Source organism: Electrona antarctica, assembly GCF_951216825.1.
Source record: "Electrona antarctica genome assembly, chromosome: 21".
NCBI classification, from domain to species: Eukaryota; Metazoa; Chordata; class Actinopteri; order Myctophiformes; family Myctophidae; genus Electrona; species Electrona antarctica.
Window position 1 is genome coordinate 29,800,303 of NC_136802.1, and position 24,838 is coordinate 29,825,140.

A 24,838-nucleotide genomic window follows, 5' to 3' on the forward strand; every position below is an offset into this window, starting at 1 on the left:
ACGCACTGCTGTATTATGACAGTCTAGATCAGGAAAAAATTTAATAAGATAGTCTATCAGTGTTCAATGTACAAGGTACAATTGTACACATCCCATGATAAAGATCGAGAACCAAGTGAAAGATTTTTTCTTTGTGCGTCTCCCCTGTAATGATTGCTGTTGCCAATTCTGCCAATACAAGATGGTGCAGACACCACTTTTTGCCTATCTTGTATTAGGCAGAATGCCGTCACCCTACATTCAGTCACAATTCAGGCTTTTTTGAGGGGCGCTAGCTCTTCCTATTACCAGCTTTGTGTGTTTGTGTGAACACAAACATTGGCTGATGTTCGCGGTACCCAAGATCTGCTGGATCACATCGGCCTCGGAGCGGATGGACAGCAGAGAGCCGGTCCAGTCTAAACTGTCTCAACACTCACAACCATATGTTGCGAGTGTGTTCCGTGCGGGTCCCACATTACACCGACATGAAACAGAACATTGCCAGTGGATTAACGGCTCAGTGCGTGATGTGGGAAAAGAAGAATTATTCATTGTGGACCCGGATGTGTTGTACGGAAGCCCTACAAGCCAAGGCCATGATAAGTCTCCCTTTGTGCATTTGCTCAATAAAGAGGAGAATCTGATAATATAATATCTGATCACTTTCCCATAAACTCCTGTAGTGTACAAAAACGGGATAAAATGTACATTGCATGTGCACAATTGCACATCAATACTAATTGATATCTGGAGAACAAAACATTGTCTCTTTCCCTTGGCCAAAAGGGAAAATAATCCCTGAGGTTGGTCCGGTTAAATGTAGGCCCTATGATCATATAAACTAACCTCATAGGAATTATGAATAGGTACAACTCAGTAAGTAAAAAGACAATCAATTTATAGATTAGTGAATAATTCATTAAGTTCATAATTAGCCTAATTAAGTTAATGAGTCATTTTACAACTCCATGGTAAATATAGAAACAATATTTATTTACTCCTATTGATTTGTATGTTTTGTCTACAATTGTGATAATGTATTATTATTAATCAAATAGTTTTGCTAAAGTAACAGGCTTCAGCTTACTCCATTAAGTACATTGTCATCAGGGCACCGAATGACATACCTTTATTTTCCATTATTTACTCCTACTGAAACCACAAACAACAAAGGCATCATTTCTATTCAGCAATAGACTAGAAACAATAGGCCTATCTCACAGCCACATTCCACCCCCCCACACCCCCTAGCTAGTGGTGTCATTTAACATTAGCATTTAGACGGTTTTTCTCTGGAGAATCTGTAAATCAGCTCGAACAGATAGAACAAACCTTACCTTGAGAAAACAAAAGTTGTAGACTTCTTAAATGACCTCTGTTAACTACATGTAGTCTATGGAGTGACGTCACGCTATCACCACTAGCTCCGAAAGGGGGCGGGGAAATTCTGTGAGATAGGCCTATAGGGCCTGTATATCAGAGAAAAACACAAACTGTATTTCTATATTATATAGAAAAAGACATATTAAAGAAAAGACATATACTAGGCCTATACCGGTATATATATATTAGAGAAAAGAGAGGGATATTTCTTCTTGTCTTATGTCCTTTCATTACAAAAATAATTTGATCATCATGGTTTGTTTTTTTATACAGAAATGAATACTGCAGAAATAAATTGCAATAAATGGGTTCTGAGTTTCTGACATACATGATAAACGCACGCACGCACGCTTAGACCTTGGCTCTCTTCTCAGCCTCTGTGTCCCAGGCAACGTCAAGATCGTCATCATTGAAGTCTTCAGAGTTGAACAGGGACAGTTCAGAGAAGAGGCCCTTGGATCCCAGACCTCCACTACTGGATGGAGGAGCCAGCTCGAAGCACTTCCTCTTCTTAGAGTTAACAGAGCTCCCAACGGTGGCATCTGCTCCGTTGTTGTCACCACGGCCACCATTGGTCATTGTCAATTTGACTGTGTTGCTGCGAACACCAATGTGATTTGTAACGTCTTGCTGTGATGTGTGGCTATTAACAGCACTATACTGAGGTACAGTTTTACTTTAGGACGTTGCTGGTTGCTTTGGGACTGCTGAAGCCATGTTGGGTTGCCACCCTGGTGCAGGCCGTGTGCCAAGAGCTGGCGGTGATCCCGTCTCACTGTCTGTGGTTACTTGTCCGTTGGGTGCTAAGGACATTCGGTGGTCTTTAATAGCTGTGAAAGACTTCTGTTCTTTAGAACCTGAGAAGTTAGCAGTGATATCCGTGTTGGACACAGTCTGGAGGACTTCTCTGGGTCTCGTAGATGTGCTCTCAGATACAGGCGTTGGCTCTGCGGGGCCCGTGAAGGAGAAGCGTGAGAGCTTGGCCAAGGTGGAGGTGGCCACAGCGGGCTTGCTCCTTTCCGGTTTGGGTGGTGTAATCAGCGGCTCAATGGTGGAGCTAGGTTTAGAGGCCGAAATGTTGGAAGTATGTGGTCTCGTTTCAGAGCTAGTGAGTTTGTTCAGCAGCTGTTGCCGTTTATGCTGTGTGCCGTCGCTCCCGGGGAGAGAACAGGCCCCTTTTCTTATTTCAGAGAGCTTTGTTCCCACAGCTTCTCTTGAATCCCTCTTATCTTCTCTTACCACCTTCCTAGCTCCCTTCTTCCCGTCTACATTAGGCTTAGGAGTAGTGCCACCCTCTCGCTTATCAGAAACTACTTCTACACTGATGCCACCCTCCCCTGGTCTGGGTGGCGCTCTTGTTGGGGCAGCTGAGTTCAGAGTGATTGTAGATGTACTTTCTGGATTGTTAACCATGGCTGTTTTGCGGCTGTCGGCCTTAAAGTCAATTTTGTCCAGGTGAGTGGATTCTGGCTGCTGCTTGTGGTTCATCTTCTCCCTTGGTTTGAAGTTGAAACTTGACAACATGCCGTGCAGGTCCGACCCCGTCGTCTTATCCTGAACCCCATCAGTAGATGCAATCTTACTCTCTGTCCTTTTGTCATTCCTCCCCTTTTCTCTCTCAAACTCCCCGTCCTCCTCAGAGCACAGAACGATTGAATTGTTCTTCGAGTTGCATTTCTTTCCCACTGCGGGGGTGCTGCTACCTTGGGGGGCTATGGGGGCGTCCCAGGAGAACTCCTGTTCTAAACTATCTCTCCTGGTGCTGCTACCTTGGGGGGCTATGGGGGCGTCCCAGGAGAACTCCTGTTCTAAACTATCTCCCCTGGTGCTGCTACCTTGGGGGGCTATGGGGGCGTCCCAGGAGAACTCCTGTTCTAAACTATCTCCCCTGGTGCTGCTACCTTGGGGGGCTATGGGGGCGTCCCAGGAGAACTCCTGTTCTAAACTATCTCCCCTGGTGTTGCTTCCTCCTGCTGTCCTTCCTCCTTCCTCGTCATCGTTTTGGCGGTGACGACTCACCTGCAGTTCCTTCATTCGTTTATCTCGCAGCTTCTTGGAGACTTTCTGCACCACAGAGGCTGGAGCTTCTGAATCAGCCGGTGGCAGCACTTCACTTCTTTGGTTCTGTCTCTCTCGATCAGGTTTCCTTCTTTTCCGCAATGTTGTAGAGTTCTCCTTTTGTCTCTCTGCCTCACTGTGCCTCCTCTGCTCTTCTGAAACAGTGCTGGCTACTTCACAGGGTGCACCATTCGACGTGGATTTGCTGCCCAGCGATGTGTCGTCACCAATTTTCGATACTTTTTGGACTTGTGCTGAAGTCTGGTTGTTGTGGTTTTGTGGTAACACAGCAGTTTCTGGTGATTTCGTACAATTCGCTTGTCTATTGATGTTTTGCTGCGTTGACGTGATGGTGGGAGAGGTGATGTTCAGGGAAGACGACGATTCGCTGGTTGCTATTGAATGGAACCAGTCCAGGCTTCTGTCCGATATGACGTCATTGTCGTCGGGAGTAGTTGGGTTGTGGGGCGGAAGGATCTGCGATTCTGTATGATCAGAGCCCGGGCTAACACTTTTCAGGCTAGGGGACACAAAGCAAAATAAAGAATTAGCCCAATGTTAAAAAAGTGTGAGGACAGACAGAGACAATTGAGCCAGTGAAGACTAAGGGCACATTCACACTACGTAGTTCGGTACACTCGGTGCGATTGGGAGGTGAAGTTGCATCATTGCTGCATTTTTAATTTGGTGCGTTCTGGTTAGGGGTGGGTCCCGAACCTCAGGACCAAGCATGTACTGAACCAAACGTGCTATGGTACCGGGTACCCATTACAATAATACAATTTCGGTTCTCTCTATCGGTTCCCACAGACACGCAGTCGCACGCCATTTATTTAATTTCTTCCCTTTAATAGACACGCAGGGAACAGAGCTGATCTACAAGCCTATACCGCGTTGCATCAGCGACGCGTTGTGGGCTTGTGGCTTGCAGAGGCGGGGCTATCTCTCTGCATGGAGTTAGTTGTCGAGGAGTCTCGAGACAGAGAGACGCGCTGTGCCTGGCACTGAAGCAGAGAAGCATTGAAGCAACATAATTATTAAAGTTTCTTAAACGTAATTTTCAAGTGAAGTTTATGGAAGGAAACTTTTAAGAGGGGACAGGAGTCTTTGCGCCTCGAGTTGCCTCACTGCATGTGCGCAGCACGCTGGCTGCACAGCATTGAATCAACATGAGACGAGAGAGGAGAGAGAAAGCGTTGGTGCCCCCACTTCGAATGGGTTAGGGTCCAGAGGCCTAGTCAGTTTAGAGCTTGCCCAGTCTAACTTCGAAGAGAGGTGGCGAAAAAACAAGAAAAACAACAAAAGATAGCCTACTTTGGCAGCCCATGTGCATGCAAATTTGTGTGACACAGTTGTATGAGTAGAGGTATAAAATAGGGCTAAACTGGTTAATCCTGCCACCCTAATAGCCAGCGCAACACCCCATCCTTTGTCCGCCTTCTCCTACCAAACCACACCGTTTGCACACATCTCACCATGCACAACACCAACAGCAGGCCTGTCCAGACATCAACCACTACTTTGCATCCATGCAACTGTCATATTTACAGTACAATACCCATTTTTATGAAATAACACATTCTTGCGCAAGACTACCAGCCTACGTCAAAATCGTCATAATTTTGCCGAGTTACGCCAACTCCATTCACTTCATGGGGCCAGTCCAACACAGTGACACACGCGTTACATGAACCACGCGCCCGGGATGATTTCCAACCCTTCAATGTCCTACCTCGCTGCCTCTGCTCCACACCACCTCAGCCCCCTCCCCCTCTGGCTGCTGTCCTGTGCTGGACAGGCGAAAGTAACAGTACGCATCGACAAACACACCACGTCGTGTTGACTAGACCCATGACGGCCACCACCAGCAACAACACGCCGGCAACAACCCGAAATTACTACATACAACAAACAACATGCCACGAAGAAAACACGACCATCACTTTCACTTTCTGGGAGCCGCGAGTTGATCATGAATTGAAATTAAAACATGAATTGCTTCCAATTATTTGTGTATGCTATTCGGTTAGTTTCCAGAAGAGTGCTACATGTAGTTCTAACTTCTAACCAGAATTTACCATAGGGTTTTAGATTTATGTTTAATATAAGCCAGTTGTTTAACATTTTGTTTTTATGACTTAAATTACATCCATTAATATCTTGCCTGTGAAGCCATTAATTGCCTGTGTCTTTTCAAGTCATAAAATGTGTCTGCATGGATGGAGATATTGTCTTGTTGATTCATGTTCATGCACTTTGAGGCCTGTCACAATTATTTGGTTAAAAAAGTAAACAGGAACTTGGAACCCTGGAAATTTGGGCCCTTGGGAACTCAGGACCCTGGGAATATAGAACCATGAACATAGATGTTTCTACAGCAAACTGAGTTCTTAATGGGATATGTATGTTGAGTGGCGCTGTTGCCAGTGCCAACAACAACCAGTCCACCACTAACGCAACAGGTAAGCATTCCGTCTCACGTTGCCTGCATGCCTGTGCAATTGCATCGCAAAAGTTACCTCACCATTTACTCTGCGCACGTTAATGTGCTACTTCACGCACGCGCTACCCGTGTACATTACAACCTGCACGCTGAATGCGTATTCCACTCAGGACCGCAGGGATGACAAAATCCCCACATCACCCCACCCCGTGTGTGTGTGTGTGTGTGTCTCTCTCTCCACTCCAATCTTCCGCCGTAGTCTGAAAACCCACCTTTTGAGCCTCCATCATGGCCCTTACGTTAACTCACCATTTACTCTGCACACGTTGCATCACACGCACATGCACTGTTGTGTTGTGTGTGCTATTTCACGCACATGCTACACGTGGACATTACAATTTACAATTTACACAATTTACAATTTAGGCATTTAGCAGACGCTCTTAATCCAGAGCGATTTACAATAAGCAAGAACAAAAGCATGGGAATACATCACATAATATGTGATAATGCGATAAATGCATTTTTACATATTATGTAAAAATGCATTTATCGCAAAACATGCGTAAGCTAAGAACGTGACTAGAACATATCTATATAATGACACTATACATATAAACTATAACTAGAACATATCTATATAATGACACTATACATATAAACTACGCATATATGCTATACTATGCTGTACATATATACTATGAAGTGCTATGACTACATACAATGCACTTATTGTGCTGTCTACATGACATGCTATAAGTCTGTTTCAAATGCTATATAAGTCTAAGAAGTGCTGTCTAAGGGGGGTAGGGTAAGTGCTATGGGCCATGATGGAGTCTGAAAAGGTGGGTTTTCAGACTACGGCGGAAGATCGGGAGTGATGCTGCAGTTCTGATTGCAACGGGAAGTGCATTCCACAGTTTTGGGGCCAGAAGGGAGAAGAGTTTGGGACGTGTGGAGCGTTGTCCCGGCGTTTTTAGTGAGGGTACTTCCAGCTTCCCTGCGTTGACTGATCTGAGTGCGCGGGAGGGTTTGTAGGGTTCAATCATGCTGGCAAGATATGGGGGAGCCATACCTTTGGTTGCTTTAAATGCCAACATCAGAGTTTTGTATTCTGTGCGGGCAGCGACCGGGAGCCAGTGCAGGGAGCGGAGCAGGGGGGAGACATGTGAGAATTTTGGCTGGTTGAAGACCAAGCGAGCTGCGGCATTTTGGATCAGTTGGAGAGGCTTCAGGGCCTGTACAGACGAGGACGTATTCGGTGTTTCTGGGGCAAGTAATTAGCCGATCTACCCTTTTTGTCACACGGAGACGGCGTTTTGGGGGACTTTAACGGCTAATTTTGAAACTACCTTCCAGAGTGGGAAAGTTTGGAGACGCGACTTTCACGTCTCCGTGTGTACAGCGAATGCCGCCTAATTTGCTGAAACGGTGATGTCATAGTCCCCTCGCCCCTCCAAACTAACCAGTGTTAATGGTTTATTTCACCATAACCACTTACATATAAGTATCACAGCTATTTTATATTTGCACATAATGTCTATAAATCTCTTCTCCAAAAATAGCCGATCTGCAGCCCGCACGCATGCAAACCGTTGTTGAGATTGAGCAGGCATGCACGAGAGAGGAGTTGTGTGTGAGGAGCTGATCACAGATAGAGGGAAAGTGTTATATTTGGCCTATTATTTATGCTATATATTATTGACCGCGTCGCAGTCACAGTCACAGAGAGAGAGAGAGAGAGAGAGAGAGAGAGATGCTGCGTGTTAAAAAATAGAAGGGGCGCGCTCTCTCGCTCTCTCTCTCTCTCTCTCTCTCTCACACTCTCTCTCTCTCTCTCACACTTACTTTGTGCTTGCTGCTGTTTTCAGAAGAATGAATCCAAGGTTTGTCATATATTATGGTTTAGTAGGCATACACTTTAGCTGGTCAGTCAGTGTGTGCAGACTCAGAGAGAGAAGCAGCACTGCTCTGCTCATTAAATTGATATGACGCATATGCGCATCTGATCAAGATAATTAGTTATTTGGCAACACCTGTGTGAAATACCAACGCTTTCATATAGCCTTTAGAATAAGCTTTTTCTTTTTTTTGTGGCCATCTACAGGCCAGCCATGTGTACTGCATCTTTATCTTGAAAACGAAGCAGTTTACCGGTCTCGAGTGGACGTCGTACATAATTAACATAACCGCAATGTAGACGCAGTAAAGTTTTATATCGTTCACAAAACTTAGGCGGGGAACAGCCCGCGACGTCCTCGTGAAGGCAGCCCCTCAGTCTGTACGCTGAAAGCGTATTCCACTCAGGACTGCATGCATGACAAGTTGACAACCCCCCCCCCCCCCCCACCCCGTGTGTGTGTGTGTGTGTGTGTGTTTACACAACACTTTTTGTAGACAGCACTAGAATTGCATTGGATGTAGTCATAGCACTTTAGAAAGTTTAGAGTATATATGTATGGATTCTGGCTGCTGCATGTGGTTCATCTTCTCCCTTGGTTTGAAGTTGAAACTTGACAACATGCCGTGCAGGTCCGACCCCGTCGTCTTATCCTGAACCCCATCAGTAGACACAATCTTACTCTCTGTCCTTTTGTCATTCCTCCCATTTTCTCTCTCAAACTCCCCGTCCTCCTCAGAGCACAGAGCGATTGAATTGTTCTTTGAGTTGCATTTCTTTCCCACTGCGGGGGTGCTGCTACCTTGGGGGTAGTACAATATAGTATGTATAGTTGATAGTTTCATTATATTCCACTGTTACGTTCTTAGCTTACGCATGTTTCATGATGACTACTTCTATCTATGTGATGTATTGCCAATGTGTGTGACTGTGCAACTATCAGCACATTGAAATGTAAGGGAAGAGAGAGCTCACTCCTCTGTGTGTGTGTGTGTGTGTGTGTGTGTGTGTACCAGTGTCACACCTCCCCCGCTAAGTCACACTCCCCTGCTGCTGTGTGTGTGTGCGTGTGTGTGTGTGTGCGCGCACAACAACTACCAACACCACTAACAAAGACACACTTGCCATCTCACTTCTCAGATGTGCACCATCGCCTTCAAGAAGACCGGCAGAGAGACACACACACCAGGTCAATGGAACAGCCTTCGGACAACATTGTTTACACTGAACTACTCTAATTATCCATTAATCATACTTCAGACTGCCTATTCTTCTTTGGACAATTACACTTTCAAAACAACACACCTACCTTCATCATTCTTCTGAGACTGTTAATGTTGCACAGATTTGTACTGCTACTGCTGCTCTACAAACACACTTTATATCATTATTTTGTTATTGTTGATGTTGCACACATCTTTACAATCATAGTATGTCACTATGCCCTGTGTTTACATCAACCAATGTACATTTGTTGTGTGCCCATGTTTACATGCACAAACACACTGCCCTCTTTCTTACATTTGGGTGTTTCCACTATTTGTTTAGGTAGACTGCTATAGACTACAAACAGTTGCAACTGTCTCATTCTTTGTTACACTTTATGTTTTGCCTACCTATACTACCTGTATTCCTAAGGACTAATTATCCTTCATCATTGACGACATTCATTATTCATTCATTCTTGAAGATATTTTTGTACCGTTCTTTAAAACCACTGTCCCCCTGCTCATTACATTCATTGCTCCCAATTACTGCTGCTAACTACCTACCTCACTGTTCATGTTCATACTCAATACGTTTTGGTACTCACTACTATTACACCTTCTCTTATATCCACAAATAAAACAGCCTATGACAAAATATGCAGTGCGTTGTCCACAGATACAAATCTGAAATCTCCATAATTACCCAAATTGTGCTGAGCAGCAGTCGCCTGTCGCCAGTGTGTGAGGGCCCGAACTCTAGACGTCTAGTCACACTAATTATACGATTATAAAAAGATCAATCTGATTTTAGCTTATCGATTATTTAATTAATTCAGAAAGTAAATCGATCACTAAGAAAGTAATCGATAGTTGAAGACCCAACTAGTCCTAAAAGAAAATGGCTACTTTCTGTGTAGATAAAGCGAATCCTCACCTGTCCAGTCTGTCCATGTCTTTGTTGAGTAAGTGAGGCAGATTGAGGCCTTCCAGCACTATCTGACACTGTGTTCTATACTGTTGACGGGGCTCGGCGGGGAAGGAGGTGTGTAAGGCGTTCACGTTTCCCAGTAATGCACCACCCTGGGGACAAGACCAGACACACAAAACAAAGAATACCAGAGAACAGTTCAATGGTGGAGAATTGAACCTAGGGAGGATGCAGCGATAGAAACGTCAACTCTGCTAAAAATAGAAAATATATAAGGTCGCAACATGGGTTTGTATATCAGTTAATAATACTGCAGGTGGCAAGAAGTATCACTTCTTGAAAAGTCTATTAGTGGCTTGGCTATGGAAATACAAACGTACTACGCATGCACACGTTATGACGGGACATAGACAGACATACTTCAAGGATGTTTGCTGACTTTACTCACCTGCATGGAGCACTCCATGACAGAGACTGCGACCACAGCATCCTCTATGGTGACTGTCTCTCTGTACATCAGCTTAGCATGGGCTGTACAGGAAAAACACATTCATGATAATCACACTGTATCATATCGTCTCTGTAAGGCAACATACTTGTACAGTATGTCCAGGGACAAATTAGCCATTGGGCCAGTGGGGCCGTGGCCCAGGGGCCCTTGGCTCTCAGGGGCCCTTCGGGGGAATTGGACCGTGTGGTACTAGGTTTGCCGCCCTGAAAAGGGTCCTTCATTGGCCATTGATTGTGCTAAATTTAGGTCAAAAAGATGATAAAAACACGGAAAACACGAAAATGTTGCGCGCACGCGTGCTATGGGGGCCCTGCAAAAGTTACCGGCCCAGGGGCCCTCTTGGGGGTTAATCCGTCCCTGAGTATGTCCAAAACCATTACTTTTGAGGCCGTTTCCCCATGTACCATTGTAGTTATTTAGTCACAAGCTCTTGTTAATATACTTCAGTGATTACATATTTATAAAACCCACAGACATATTTAACAACTTTTATGTCATTATAGGTGAAATTTTTTATAGGCGAAATAATAATAGATGATCTACAAGCTGCGCACACGCACACACACACACACACACACACACACACACACACACACACACACACACACACACACACACACACACACACACACACACACACACACACACACACACACACACACACACACACACTAAAGTAGTAATTCTGTCAATGAATGTGTCTCTGCGTACCTTCGGCCAGTCTACTGAGGCTCTCCAGCATGCGGATGGTGGTGCGAGCTGCGTTCCGGCTGTCGCTCCGCCTCTGCAGCTGGTAGTAGCGTGATAGGATGACGTTGGCCTCCTCGGACACCTGCGGCTGCAGCCGCTTTATCACGCAGAAATAGGCCCTCATCTTTTCCATGGGCCACAGCGAGGAGGAAGAACAATCACTGGGCTCTCCTGTGCAGGGATGAGGAATCAGGCACTAAATGAATGGAAACCGTCTAAGACAGATAAGATACCTTCATTGATCCTTCAGGCACCAGACAGCACAGCAGGAATGATGCGTTCACACGGGGCGGGTGAAAGATACAGTCTACCATTCATTGTCAATGGAAGCCAGCGACATGAAGATGCAAAGATGCATCAGCTGTTTGTAGCTGCTGCAAAAGCTACAACAACGTAGCCTCGCAGTGGCCAGACACGAATCACGAAGAAAATTGCCCTCAGCATATACGCAGTGTGATATTAGTATGGCCAAGCCAGGCTAACAAAAACGTTGATGAGCTGGTTTCAACTTCAGATACAAAGCTACACATATGCTGTGTAGCTTTGCATCTTTGTATCTGCCCGTGTGAACGCAGCAGTTACAGAAGAGTAACATCACAATAAAGACACCCTTAAACAAATATTAATAGGACCCAACTTATGACGGCAACTGCATCCTTCGAATACTCAATTGCCAGGAGGAACAATGTCAAAGAAAAGTTCCATGAAATATGGGACTACTTTTATTTGTATATTAAAGGATGGTTGCATTAACAATTTGTAATTGGTAATACATTACAGATGATATAATCACTGTATAACCAGGGTTTTTTTGACTGCTAGTTGCGTTTTATTTTTTGTTTGTTTTTCTTGTCTCTTTCTTTTGTGTAAGTCATGTGTATTTTGTATGCTTTATTGTAAAATCAATACAAAACTTTGATGACAAAAAAAACAAATATTAATAAAAGAATACAGACGGTGTAAACCTATACAATCATCCCACCTGGTGCAGAACACAAAATAAAATATACAAAATATACAGACGTATACAATCATCCTGCCTGATAAAGAACAAGAGAGAGTAGGTAAGCCGATAGAGTAGGTATAGGCTATAGCCTGTCGGCACAAACCGATTTAGTTTTAGACACATTTTAGTCAACTGGAATGTTTTAGTGTTAGTCTAGTTACAGTCGACTAAATATCACAAGTAAGACGCGTAAACGCGGGAAGCGAAGCTGTTATGACACACACACACACACACACACACACACACACACACACACACACACACACACACACACACACACACACACACACACACACACACACACACACACACACACACACACACACACACACACACACACACACACACACACACACACACACACACACACACACACACACACACACACACACACACAATAGGTGGGTGACCGGACCGCTAGGCCGCCCTGGGCGCAGATCGGCTATTTTCAAATGGCTGAAATGTATAGTGCTTTTATACCGCTTTATAGTCTTGATTTCGTCGACCAAAATGGTGACAAAAAATATTCGTCGACTACTTTTTTCACTGAGGAAAACGGAATAAAAACTAAGTAGCCATGATGACTAAAACTATGACTAAATATACTGTCAATTTCGTCAAATATAAACTAGACTAAAATGTTAGGGAGGAACTTAAACTAGACTAACACTAAAACATTCCAGGTGACTAAAATGTGACTACAACTAAATAGATTCAAAAGACTATGACTAAAACAAAAATCAAAGTGCGCCATCAAAAACAACCCCATAGCGCTGTACCGAGCGGACCTCCTCCTGTCCTGTGTGAGTCACAACAACAGCACTCTGCTTATATCTTTATCCTTTCACATCATCTCTCTTTCACGCCTACCTATATATATACCGCTATCTCTCTATCTCTTATCCTACCCCCTTAGATAGCACTTTTTAGACTTAGATAGCATTTGAAACAGACTTATAGCATGTCATGTAGACAGCACAATAATTGCATTGTATGTAGTCATAGCACATCATAGTACATATGTATAGCATAGTATAGTATATATGTATAGTTAATATGTATAGTGTCATTATATAGATATGTTCTAGTTACGTTCTTAGCTTACGCATGTTTCTTGATAAATGCATTTTATATATGTGATGTATTACCATACTTAAGTTCTTGCCTAATGTAAATCGCTCTGGATTAAGAGCGTCTGCTAAATGCCTAAATTGTAAATTGTATCTCCCACACCTCCTGTTTGTCTTAGGGGGAGAGAGAGAGAGAGAAAGGAGATTAGTGCTATCTTTAATGCATATCATTTTGTGTTGAAAGGGGCGTACGTGAATTTACATTATCCCTGTGTGTGTGTGTCACACACACACACACACACACACACACACACACACACACACACACACACACACACACACACACACACACACACACACACACACACACACACACACACACACACACACACACACACACACACACACACACACACACACACACACACACACACACACACACACACACACACACACACACACACACAGAGAGCCGGACTAACAATGGAACTAGGTGGAGCTTAAGCGCCAGGGCCCGAAGCTTGCAGGGCCCGGTACGAGACTATAGGTACAACTGTTGCTTCTGTCGAAAAATATAACGCAACACAGGAACCCCCGCTAGTGTTTTTGGTCTTCTCGTCTGACAGTTTCTGTAGCAGCCTGATACTAGCAGCAAGGGGGGGGCTTGGGGGGGTTCCCGACGGCTGCGCGTCGCTTCCTCCTCTGACAGAGGGGAAGCGAGTAAGCGACGCCGTCAGAAGCCCCCTCGCTCAGGAAGGCCCCCTCGCTCAGGAAGGCCCCCTCTCTCAGACCGACCAACGTGTGTTCGTGTTGTTGCGACAATATCATAGCCTACAGCCTATGTAAGAGGAATATAAACACAAGACCTTGGCGCAAAACTTCATATTTACCCTGCTCTAATGCAACAAAAGTGTGTTCTTACATCCTCCATTTCACGATTTCAGCACTCGCGAGTAAATTAATGTAATTGCTAATTTGCTATTATGAAAGTTTTCAGTGACGTTGCACCCACAACTTGCATTGTCGTCAATAATGAATCTGTCTTTAAAACGTGCTATTAATATAGCATATTGGCATTGTCTGTTGGTGCACACATGTTATATGGACCATGTAACAACATGGTCAACAGCATTGTTTGCAAATGTAGCTACATTTGTTGGCCACAAAGACAATTTAGACAAAACATGCTGCTGCATGTTTCTTGTTAATGACTGTATTAATAACCATAAAGTAATCTCCTAGTCCTTACATAATAGTTTAGCAGAGACTGAAGTTGGAAAGGCTGTGCCCAGTGCGGCTGTGTCTTGTGTGTCAGCAGGCAGCGCAGGCAGTAGTGGATATGCGCTAAACGGCGAAAGGCATGCATGCATGTTAATTAATTAATTAATGAATTGGCTGAATCTGTAGGGCCTTTTGATTTGGTGAAGCGCCAGGGCCTTGAGAGGGGTTGATCCGTCACTGCACACACACCTCTGTATCGTTCCAATTTCAGTTGCCCTCTGGTGGCGGGCGGGTGGTGTTACAGCGTGACACACAGACAGTTTTGGCCAACTTCTATAGTTAGTGCTCACTTCGTTCGCAATACGATTTTAGTCAGCTAAATCTACAGTTGATTTAGTCGACTAAAGGTGTTTTGGTGGGCCTTGATGCCGTCGTAATGGTTCATTTTACACTAGCCGATCTACAAGCTCACAATCGTCGCAGTAGATCTGCTATTTCCAACAAGCGACCAAGCGTAAAATGACTTGTCTTTTACTTATACTGGATCTCTTGTCCACTATAGTCCCTTCCTAACATTTCAGTCTAGTTTTTATTTGTTGACGAAATTGTCAATATATTTAGTCTTAGTTTTTAGTCATCGTAGCTTAGTTTTCATTTAGTGTTCGTCAGTGAAAAAAGATGTAGTCGACGAACATTTTGAGTTCCTACCTTTCTCCTGCAGGATGAAGGAGGAGATGATGCGGTCCCACTCTGGGTTCCTGGTGTCCAGCAGAACCAGAACCAGATCAAAGCGGCTGAGCAGCGGGCTGGACAGGGCCACGTTCACAGACAGCGGCTCGTTGGGGTCGTACTGGCCTTTGGGGTTGGTGGCTGCCAGGATGCTGCTGCGCGTGTTGAGTTTACACACCATGCTGGACACAGAACAGCAGATTATTACACGCCCATACTGTACCACAATGATTACACATACTGTACAGTACACAGACAGTCACATTTACACACCGTAATAATAACTGTACACAATGAGATCACACACACACACACACACACACACACACACACACACACACACACACACACACACACACACACACACACACACACACACACACACACACACACACACACACACACACACACACACACACACACACACACACACACACAATCAGGGCTTGACATTAAGGTTGTCCTGTTGTCCGGGACAACCAATAAATCTTTCCGGACAAGTGCACTGTATTTGGAATACATAACATGTATGTAATATCACAGACATTCTAGGGCTATTAACTTGTAAACTGAGAATATTCATCTAATATCCAAAATGTTTTCACCAAAACCAATTTACAGTTAGTTGGTTTAAAATGTATTTATGTGTGTGCTCGTGCTCCGGACAAGTTACGTAACTTTTGTGCCCAGACAAGTGAATGGGAAATGTACTTGTCCGAAGGACAATTGCCTCAAAAAGTTATTGTCAAGCCCTGCACATACTGTACACACAGAAGAGTAACAATCAGATTAAAGACCATACTGTACAGCAGAGAAAAAAATGTTTAGGCAAGTTAATATATAATAAAGTCGTTCTTTTGATTCAGTAATTCTCCTTAATTTAAGTGAGGTGAAGACAATTAATAGAAATAGAAATGCAATTATAGATTAACAAATCATTTAAGCAAGTGACTAGACCAGAAAAACAGAAATATGAATTGATGATCTTGGTACGTTTCCCATACCCAGCTTTAGCCACGCTAATGGTCTGTTGTTCCATAGCTTCATGGATGCTGGTACGGTCGTGTTCCTTAATGCTGTTATTCATCAATGCAGCACAGTCCACCGTCTGACAGCACCAGAGCCCCAGCTTCCAGATGCCACTCCCCTCCATCCCTCACTGCTGCCACGGTCAAACCTGGACGAAATGACACAAAATGACAAACAATCGATCTTAGGTTTCAATAAAGATTCTTCTCTTAAATATTGCGTGTGCCAGGATCTCCGCTTCTTTTCAATTGATGTCTTATCCCGATTGATCCAGGAGCACCTTTTTACTATCTTTTATCTACTTGCACGTCTCCGTTGAGAATCTGGTTGTTTTGTTCAGGACGATGAACCTCCCATCGCATTGACTAAATATTGAATCACATTGCTCCAAAAAAATAATAAATCGGACAAACCAGCGCACCTCAGCCTAACAAACGGCTGGTCCGGAGGCGTACAAGAAATGACTTTTACTAGCTCCAGTGTCTATCCCTTCTGGCACTGGGCAGTGGATGTGTGCACATGGGCGGGAACCCCTTTTGGTGTTTTAAGCATTATGTTGTACTTTAGCTGTTGAAAAATAGCAGATCTACAAGCTCATAGCGCGGCACCGAGTGCCGCACTACGAGCTTGTAGATGTGCTGTTTTTGAAAAATCGTGAAAATGCAGCCCAAATGTTTGAATATATTCTTTCAGAGCGAACATTTTTAACTCAAATCTTTGCTTCTGGGAGGTCACTGGAACAACATATTTTCAGATGGGTGTCGGCGGCCAAATACATATATTTTTGGGGGTCCTTGACATGAAAATGTTTGAGAACGAATGAAACATGGATTTTTCAGAAAACCGTCAGGATTTAGAAGGCATTTGTAGAATCGTCTTCAGGCCTAAATGGGTTAAATCAGATATACAATAATAACAGTAATACCCCATGATCATATCAGCCTAGCCTGGGGAAGGAGTACCTGCATTTGTAGAGCCGATTCCAGCTGTGAGCACAGAGCGAGGCGTAATCTTGGCAGCATATTTCAGGAACTGAGACTTGCCGGTTCCTGGGTCCCCGACCAGCAACATGTGAGACTCGCCTACACAATGGGACACAACCCTGATAAATGAACAATACACTTCAAACTACCTTCCGTATAACAAATATTTAAAAACATCTTATTAAAAATGCATTAATTTCTCATAGATAACATACACTGAGATATGAACTCATTTTGGGCGGGAACCCCTTTTGGTGTTTAAAGCATTATGTTATACTTTAGCTATTGAAAAATAGCAGATCTACAAGCTCATAGCTGATTGGAACAATTTACCAACCCACATTCGAACCATTTCATCTTTTAATATGTTCAAAAGTGCACTGTCTTCTTATACTTCGACCTCTTATACATGCCCATGACCATCTCACTCCATTTTATTAGCTGACCTATGGTAGTGACAATGATATTGACGGAACAAATGATCCATCTTGCTGTACTCTGCTTGTCTAGTGTAATACCCTGTTTTGTGTTGGGTTTTTTTGTGTTTTGTTCTTTAAAAAAAAAAATATTTCCCTTTTTTATTTTTATTTTCTGTTATTACCTTGTATGGACTGTATACGTGTGGACCCTCTCAAAAACGAGATATTGTATCTCAAGGGGTATTCCAAATAAAGAATTTCAATATAATATAGCGCGGCACCGAGTACTGCGCTACGAGCTTGTAGGTCTGCTATTTTTCTAAAATAGCAGATCTACAAGCTCACAATGCGTCGTGAGGCCCTTCCTCACCCCTGACTTTGGTTCCAGAAGGATCCGTTCTCTGCACACCCCCGGCCAGCACCAGGGCCACCGCCAGCTTCACCACATACATGCCAAACACCTGTGGACACAGACTCAGCAAGATGTGGTTCCTGCCTGGGAAGGAGGAGGACAGGGAGGGACACAAAGTCGTTGTGGAGGGACGGGGTGTAGAGAGAAAGAGAGCAAGTCAAATGAGAAATCACATGAAGCCATGCAAAGTGACCCAAGAGCTGGTCCCTCTAGCATGGGAGCATTGGAGGGAGCTGGTCCCCGATTCCCCGTCTGGTTTTTCTTCCTTTGAAGTCCCTGCTCTCTCAGCTCTGTGCGGTTAGTGGAATTCCACAATGACGTCACGACATGGAAGATCGGTCAAGATCAGCTCTTATACAATATAATCTGTTGTTGCATGAGCAAAATGAATATATATATATCTTTATTGAATGTGATTGTGATCACTGCTCATTTTAGTTTGTTTGTTTGTTTGTTGTCTGATATGGAACTACTCAGAGTATCAACCACTCTGGTCAAGCAAAGTTGTATTAAATCTGTGAAATTTGTGAATGTTTCACCATCGTGTGTGTGTGTGCGTGTGAGGACTTATTGAGTGGTCATGTAAATTTTCACACCCCCACCAAAAGAGCCCTCACATACATATGCATACATCCACATGTATGCATATGTATGTGAGGTGTTGTAATTAGGTAGGCTTGGCTGGGTGTGACTGTGACCCACTGGCAAAGATTAACTTGGTCATGAGAGCTTTTATTTACATGACACGTGGGGGTTCATTGTTTTCATGCGAGCCGGCGTGTCTGCCAAAACAAGCATTTCCCTTCAGTGGGAAGTGTGTGTGTGTGTGTGTGTGTGTGTTCGTGCACTCACTGCTGCCGACTGTTTCTATCTCCCCTGCAGTGGCTTTGATAGAGAGTAGCTGGACAACATAATGTTGTCCGTTTTATCATGTCGGAACAATGACTGATAATCTGTTATTTTCCCAATACCAGGTGTTTCGTCAGAACAGGGTGTCTTTTCCAACGAGACAAATCTTACATGCATGCTATTTTCATTTTCTTATGCAATCCGCATTAGTGAATTTGTTTCTGTTCCTATTTGTTACGCCTCATGTCGCTTCATTTCTGATTTCTCATTTCAACAACAGTGGGGAAATTGAATTCAAACGTCAAACAAGTCCTGGCTGGAGTCGGCCAGCCGCCGTTAATAACCATTGACTTATTGAGGCTTTCTAACATTTAGGACATGCCTTCCGTACAATATAAAACTCACTCCACACATGTAGTAACAGTCTAATACATTGTTTTTTTTTCATATTACAATCAACGTACAATGCAGTACACATGTTTATCTCCGCCAGGGGATCATGCCTTTGGCCTTGTGTGTGTGTGTGTGTGTGTGTGCGGTGCGTGCGTGCGTGCGTGCGTGCGTGCGTGCGTGCGTGCGTGCGTGCGTGCATACAGAGGTCATATATATGATTGTTTTGGTTCCTTTAAGGCAATTTGGGAGACAAAAGGTAATACGTGTGAGAGGTTGGTAAACAGGGTACCAGAGATGGGGTCATGTTGGTAGCTCTCCCAGAAGGCATTGAAGTCCTTCTGAATGTCCTCCATGAAGAGAGCAGCGCTGGCCTGCTGGTTGTTGACTTCCAGGTTGTTTGCGTTGAGGACCAGCTCCACGTCGCAGCGTGTGTCATCATAGAGGGGTTTCCAGCGCTGGCATACCACCCCATACACCGTTACATCATCTCCTGGGGGGGATACACAGACACACACCAGTGTTGTTTTTAAATTTAGATTTTAGTTTTAGTCATAGTCTCGATCTTGAATAGTTCATTTAGTTTGTCACATTTTAGTCTGGAATGTCTTAAGGTGGCCTTACACTAGCCGATTTTTTTCAATCTGAAATCTGATAGCACCACACACTACAGGATAATCGGAGCGGGGCAGAGCAAATATCAAACATTCTTGATGTTGATCGGGCCGATCCCGATCGCACTTTGAGCGGTCGGGCACCCCCGAGCATCAAAAATGCCCGATTATCGGCTAGTGTAAGGCCACCTTTAGTGTTAGTCTAGTTTTAGTCGACTAAATATCATAGGGTTTTAGTCAACTAAATCTACAGTTGACAACGCGTTGCGCTGCGCCGCGTTGTGAGCTTGTAGATCGGCTATTTTCAGCATGACACCAAGTGTAAAATTACTTATACTGGATGTCTTGTCCACTAGTCCCTTCCTAACATTTTAGTCTAGTTATTATTTGTTGATGAAATTGTCAGTATATTTAGTCTTAGTTTTAGTCATCATAGCTTAGTTTTCCATTTACTTTTCGTCAGTGAAAAAAGGATGTCGACGAACATTTTTCGTCTTAGTTTTAGTCGACGAAAACAACACTATTTTTACTATTTTGCAAAACATTTTTGAATAGTTAAAATGGCCAGTCTACAAGCTCACAGCGTGTCAATGTAGATTGGCTAGTTGAATCATTCAAAAATGTTTTTCAAAATGCAAAAGGCAAAGAAGTTTAGGGATAAGGGGTTTAGCGGTGACGAAAATGGAGCCCTTAGTGTAATCTCAAGCACCATGCCATTGCAATGTTTTACCAGATTTGCAGCTGTCCACCAGGTCATCTTCCAGGATGACAACCATTGAACGAGGAATGCTGCCCACTGAAAGCCTCTGAGCCTGGAGGGACAAACTGTTGTTTACTTGACTGCGTGCTGGGATTGAAGTAAGCATGAGTAGGAACTTATGTGGATCTCGGGATGCATAGAAAATGCTTCATTGTGGATCTTGACCAGCCTGTGACATCTATGACGTCAGTCTTCTATGACATGCATGATCACAGCCTACTTACTTACCGTAATAAACCGTAATACATAAATAATATTAATAAACAGGCACAATGAAAGGCTAGGCTAGGTCAGGTAGCCGACACGATCCATCCAAGATACAGTACACTTCATCATTCTCAGGATATCCGATGTGCCACTATAATACACAAGTAAGACGCGTGAACGCGGGAAGCGAACGCAGCTGTTGTGGCAGTCTGACACACACACACACAAACACACACACACAGAGCTTTATTTTGATTTATTTTTTAAGATTTATTTTTTAAGTTCTTTTAAGTTCTTTTATTTATTTATTTATTTATTTTTTTGCGTGCGTGCGTGCGGTGCACGTGTGTGCATGCATGCGTGTGTGCGTGCCTGTGTGTGTGTGTTTTTGTGTGTGATACAGCTGCGCCCTCTGGTGGCGGGCGGGTGGTGTTACAGCGTGACAGACAGACAGACAGACATGTTCTGCTGGCTCTCATAGTAAAGGCTCACTGGCGTTCGCAACTACAATTAATTTAAAGGTGTCCTCACTTGCTCTTGTATCTTGATTTCCTGGTAGTCTCTGCAGGCAGCAGGCTCAGAGCCTCCAGACAGACAGGTGAACTTGAAGGAATTACAGCCGTCCTCATTAGGACAGGAGGAAGGAGGGACGAAAGTGTAGAACTGTTCAAAGTCAGCCTGCACTGTGAACACAAGCCGACACTTGGCACACATGTAATCCCTCTCATACTCCAGGACCTGTGAGGGGGGCACAGTCATTTAACAAATTAGTGTGATGTGACCACTACATAAAGATACATTAACACTTATTAGCCTGTGGAAGCCAATTTGAGAAGATATGGCAAGGCCCCCCTAAATAATTTGTTTTACGGCTCTAGCAGTGATTTTCAACCATTTTCATTTCAAGGACCCCCGGTTTGACATGCATTAGGCTAGTACGGACGCGTACTAGTACGGACCCGTATTTTGTAGGATATCTTTGCGCCTTTATTGATAGTTGTACACTAAGTAGACAGGAAACGGGGAGAGAGATGGGGGGGAAGACACACAGCCGGGATCGGGACTCAAACCCGCGACACACTGTCATGCTGGATTACCAGCCTAGGTGCCAAGAATCAATGTAAATTTAACTCTGAGAAAATGGTTCCATTTGTACAACCTCTGAGTTACAGACGTATAAGGGTCTATTTGGTTCCTAGCTATCCATCATTTAGCTGGGGACCCCCTGGAACTCCCTCAAGGACCCCACTTTGAGAAGCACTGTGTTAATTAAAAGGTGTTAAATGTTGCTCCTATACAGACTACAAAATGCTATCCATGACGTTACCTTAGTGACACTTGTGCGTATGACAGTCCCAGTAACAGACAGGAAGTGTCCTGCATCCCTGGATCTGGGAATTGTGTCTCTAGTCAGCTCTGGACACACTGGAAGACCTGCAGAAGAGCATCATATACAACAAGAGAAGGTTAGCACGCCATGAAGTGCGCTCACCACTGCTGGCACGACTGCTGCTCCGAGTGCTAGAGCTCTCTGCTATTCTAAATCCTTTAGAACCGTTATTGACCTTATACCAACCTTGAAACGTACCTTAGTTACGTCACCAAGAATGGTGGTCCCTTATTGGCCAGTGGAGTACACCGACAATCCGATATACATACATATAGCCGATCGCAGTACTTGCGTGTTCTGCTTGCGCAAGTAAATAAAAGACTATTGTGCTAGAACAATATATTCTTAACAAGCTCCCACAGCAAACACTACGCTCCAGACCTGGTTGTTACTTTTGTTACAATCACATCACAATCAAGTAGTCACAATCAAGAAGTCACTAACAAATTGGGTTGAACATCTACCTCACTAACCTGCAATACGGGTGTGAAGAGAGTGTTTGACCTTCACCTCTCCCACCTGTGAAGCCCCCTTAACGATGTCCTCTGCTGCTCTGTGCAGAGCTTCATCGAATATAGCCAGGACATCATTGGGGTAGGCATTGAAATAGTCTCCAACCTGTGTCCAGAGAAGTTACAGTGTATTCACCTTGCATTTAGAAAGAGAACAACTGAACCATCCCGAGTGTGGACCTCGTTTTTAGACCTACCAGCGATTCTACAAATATCTTCTAAATCCTGACAGTTTTCTGAAAAACCTATGTTTCTATATCAGTGGTTCTCAACTTTTTTCATGTCAAGGACCTCCAGAATTATATATATTTGGCCGCGGACCCCCATCTGAAAATATGTTGTTCCAGGGACCTCCCAGAAGCAAAGATTTTAGTTAAAAACGTTCGCTATGAAAGAATATATTCAAAGATTTGTGCCACATTTTCACGATAAAAAAAAAAAAAAAAAAACGAGCTTGTAGATCTGCCATTTTTCAATAGCTAAAGTATAACTTAAAACACCAAAAAGGGTTCCCACCCCAAAATGGGTTCATTGACATGTACAGAGTTTAATGTTTGTTTTGTCCATGTTTGTTTTGTCTGATACGTCATAAAATATGTATATAGCGCCCCTCACTTCACACAGGTGTGATTTTTTTATATATATTATTGTCATATGGCAATTTTGTTTACTGCTGCCATTACCTCCATGTTGGCTTCAAACAGCGTCATGGCGTTGACGACGACTGCATGGTGTAAGCTCTCGTCGGTTTCCGTGACAACCTGCAGTATGTCACCACGATGATGCTCTGTCACGTAGGCCTCAAACACCTGGCTGATGAGAGCCCTCTGCTCGGTACTTATCGACATGCTGGATCTGTTGCCATTCAATTCTGACAGAGACAAGAGGTGTAGTACAATATGAATAACATTCTCAGTGTTGGTTTTGAGCGTATCAACTTATTGGTGGGATGAAGCTTTGTTCTGTGAGACAATAGTCTGACCTGGAGTATGGTAAGAGGATTGTGCAAGTCAGATATGAACATGATGCTGCAAACTGTGCCTATCCCAATTACTAGCTGAACAGTAGTTGGAGCCGTTGGACTTGACTTTATTTTATTAATCCTGACATTTGCATATCTGACAATTACAAAAATGCCAGACCGACCAAGGCTAGCTGAAGAGCAGATTGATTGATTGATGAACACTTTATTAACACGCATTTAACAGTACAGGACAGGTAGCACAGTCAAAGGTACTGCTAAAATTATAACTCAAAAACTGCCAGAGGCTTTTTGTCCCTTCATTGTGGTCCATTCGTTGCCTCAATCCATCAGTAATTCATAGGCTACGCCTTCATACTGGCGTCCTCATTTTTTGTCCTCAATATTTTATCATCTAACTAAACACAGGATTTGTAAACCTTCTCTTTATCGTAGTATTAGCCCGCTAGAGAATGGCTGATATTCTATACATTGTATTCACAGCCATATCACATGGCAGTGGCACGCATGTTAATGCAACGGCAGTAAGGCTATAGTAATAGTATACTAAGTATAGCTATATATCCAAATGAAAGTTACGGCAGAAAACACATACAACACACAACTTCACATGTAATTTATAAACATATCAATGCACCTGTTGTCTGCTGACTGTTTTAAACTAAACCTCGCGTCACTCACCAGGCTTTCCACCTCTGAGGAAAAGTCAAATGGACCCGTAACGTAACGGTCAATTTGTATCAATTGTATTTGTACAGTGTACACCCTCCCAGTTAATAACTATGGCCCATATCTTATGGGCTCTGAAATTAAAAAGTTTGAGAAACACTGAGCTGGACAGACATACACAGCGACACAGACAACCTAGAACACGGATATCATATCATTGCAACTGACAGCAATATGCTCCATAATGACAATGGAACGACACGGGACTAAATGTGTCAATTAAAGACAAGTACAGTACGTACCCAGTTCATATTTACATGTTCAGACTACAGCCTGCCGTGTTCATGGCGACAACACAACAAACCCTCCCGCGTTCTTCTTCCTTGTAGTTTTATCTCTGGAAGGTAAACCAGTTTAGAGACGCATTACCGCC

The 24,838-nt window shown here is 43.7% G+C and overlaps 1 protein-coding gene across 1 annotated transcript; it reads right to left on the bottom strand.

The window, feature by feature from the left end:
* Window positions 1-1,570: 1,570 nt before the first annotated feature.
* Window positions 1,571-24,838, bottom strand: LOC306914213 (DNA helicase MCM9-like). The gene is given in 16 exon segments (XM_079491201.1): window positions 1,571-3,943; window positions 9,909-10,054; window positions 10,351-10,433; window positions 11,125-11,334; window positions 15,169-15,371; window positions 16,194-16,271; window positions 16,273-16,366; window positions 17,181-17,300; window positions 17,991-18,116; window positions 19,564-19,764; window positions 20,616-20,697; window positions 21,384-21,590; window positions 22,180-22,286; window positions 22,716-22,860; window positions 23,438-23,625; window positions 24,708-24,838. Coding segments are annotated over 15 exon segments (3,867 nt in total). The 5' UTR covers window positions 23,603-23,625; window positions 24,708-24,838; the 3' UTR covers window positions 1,571-2,043.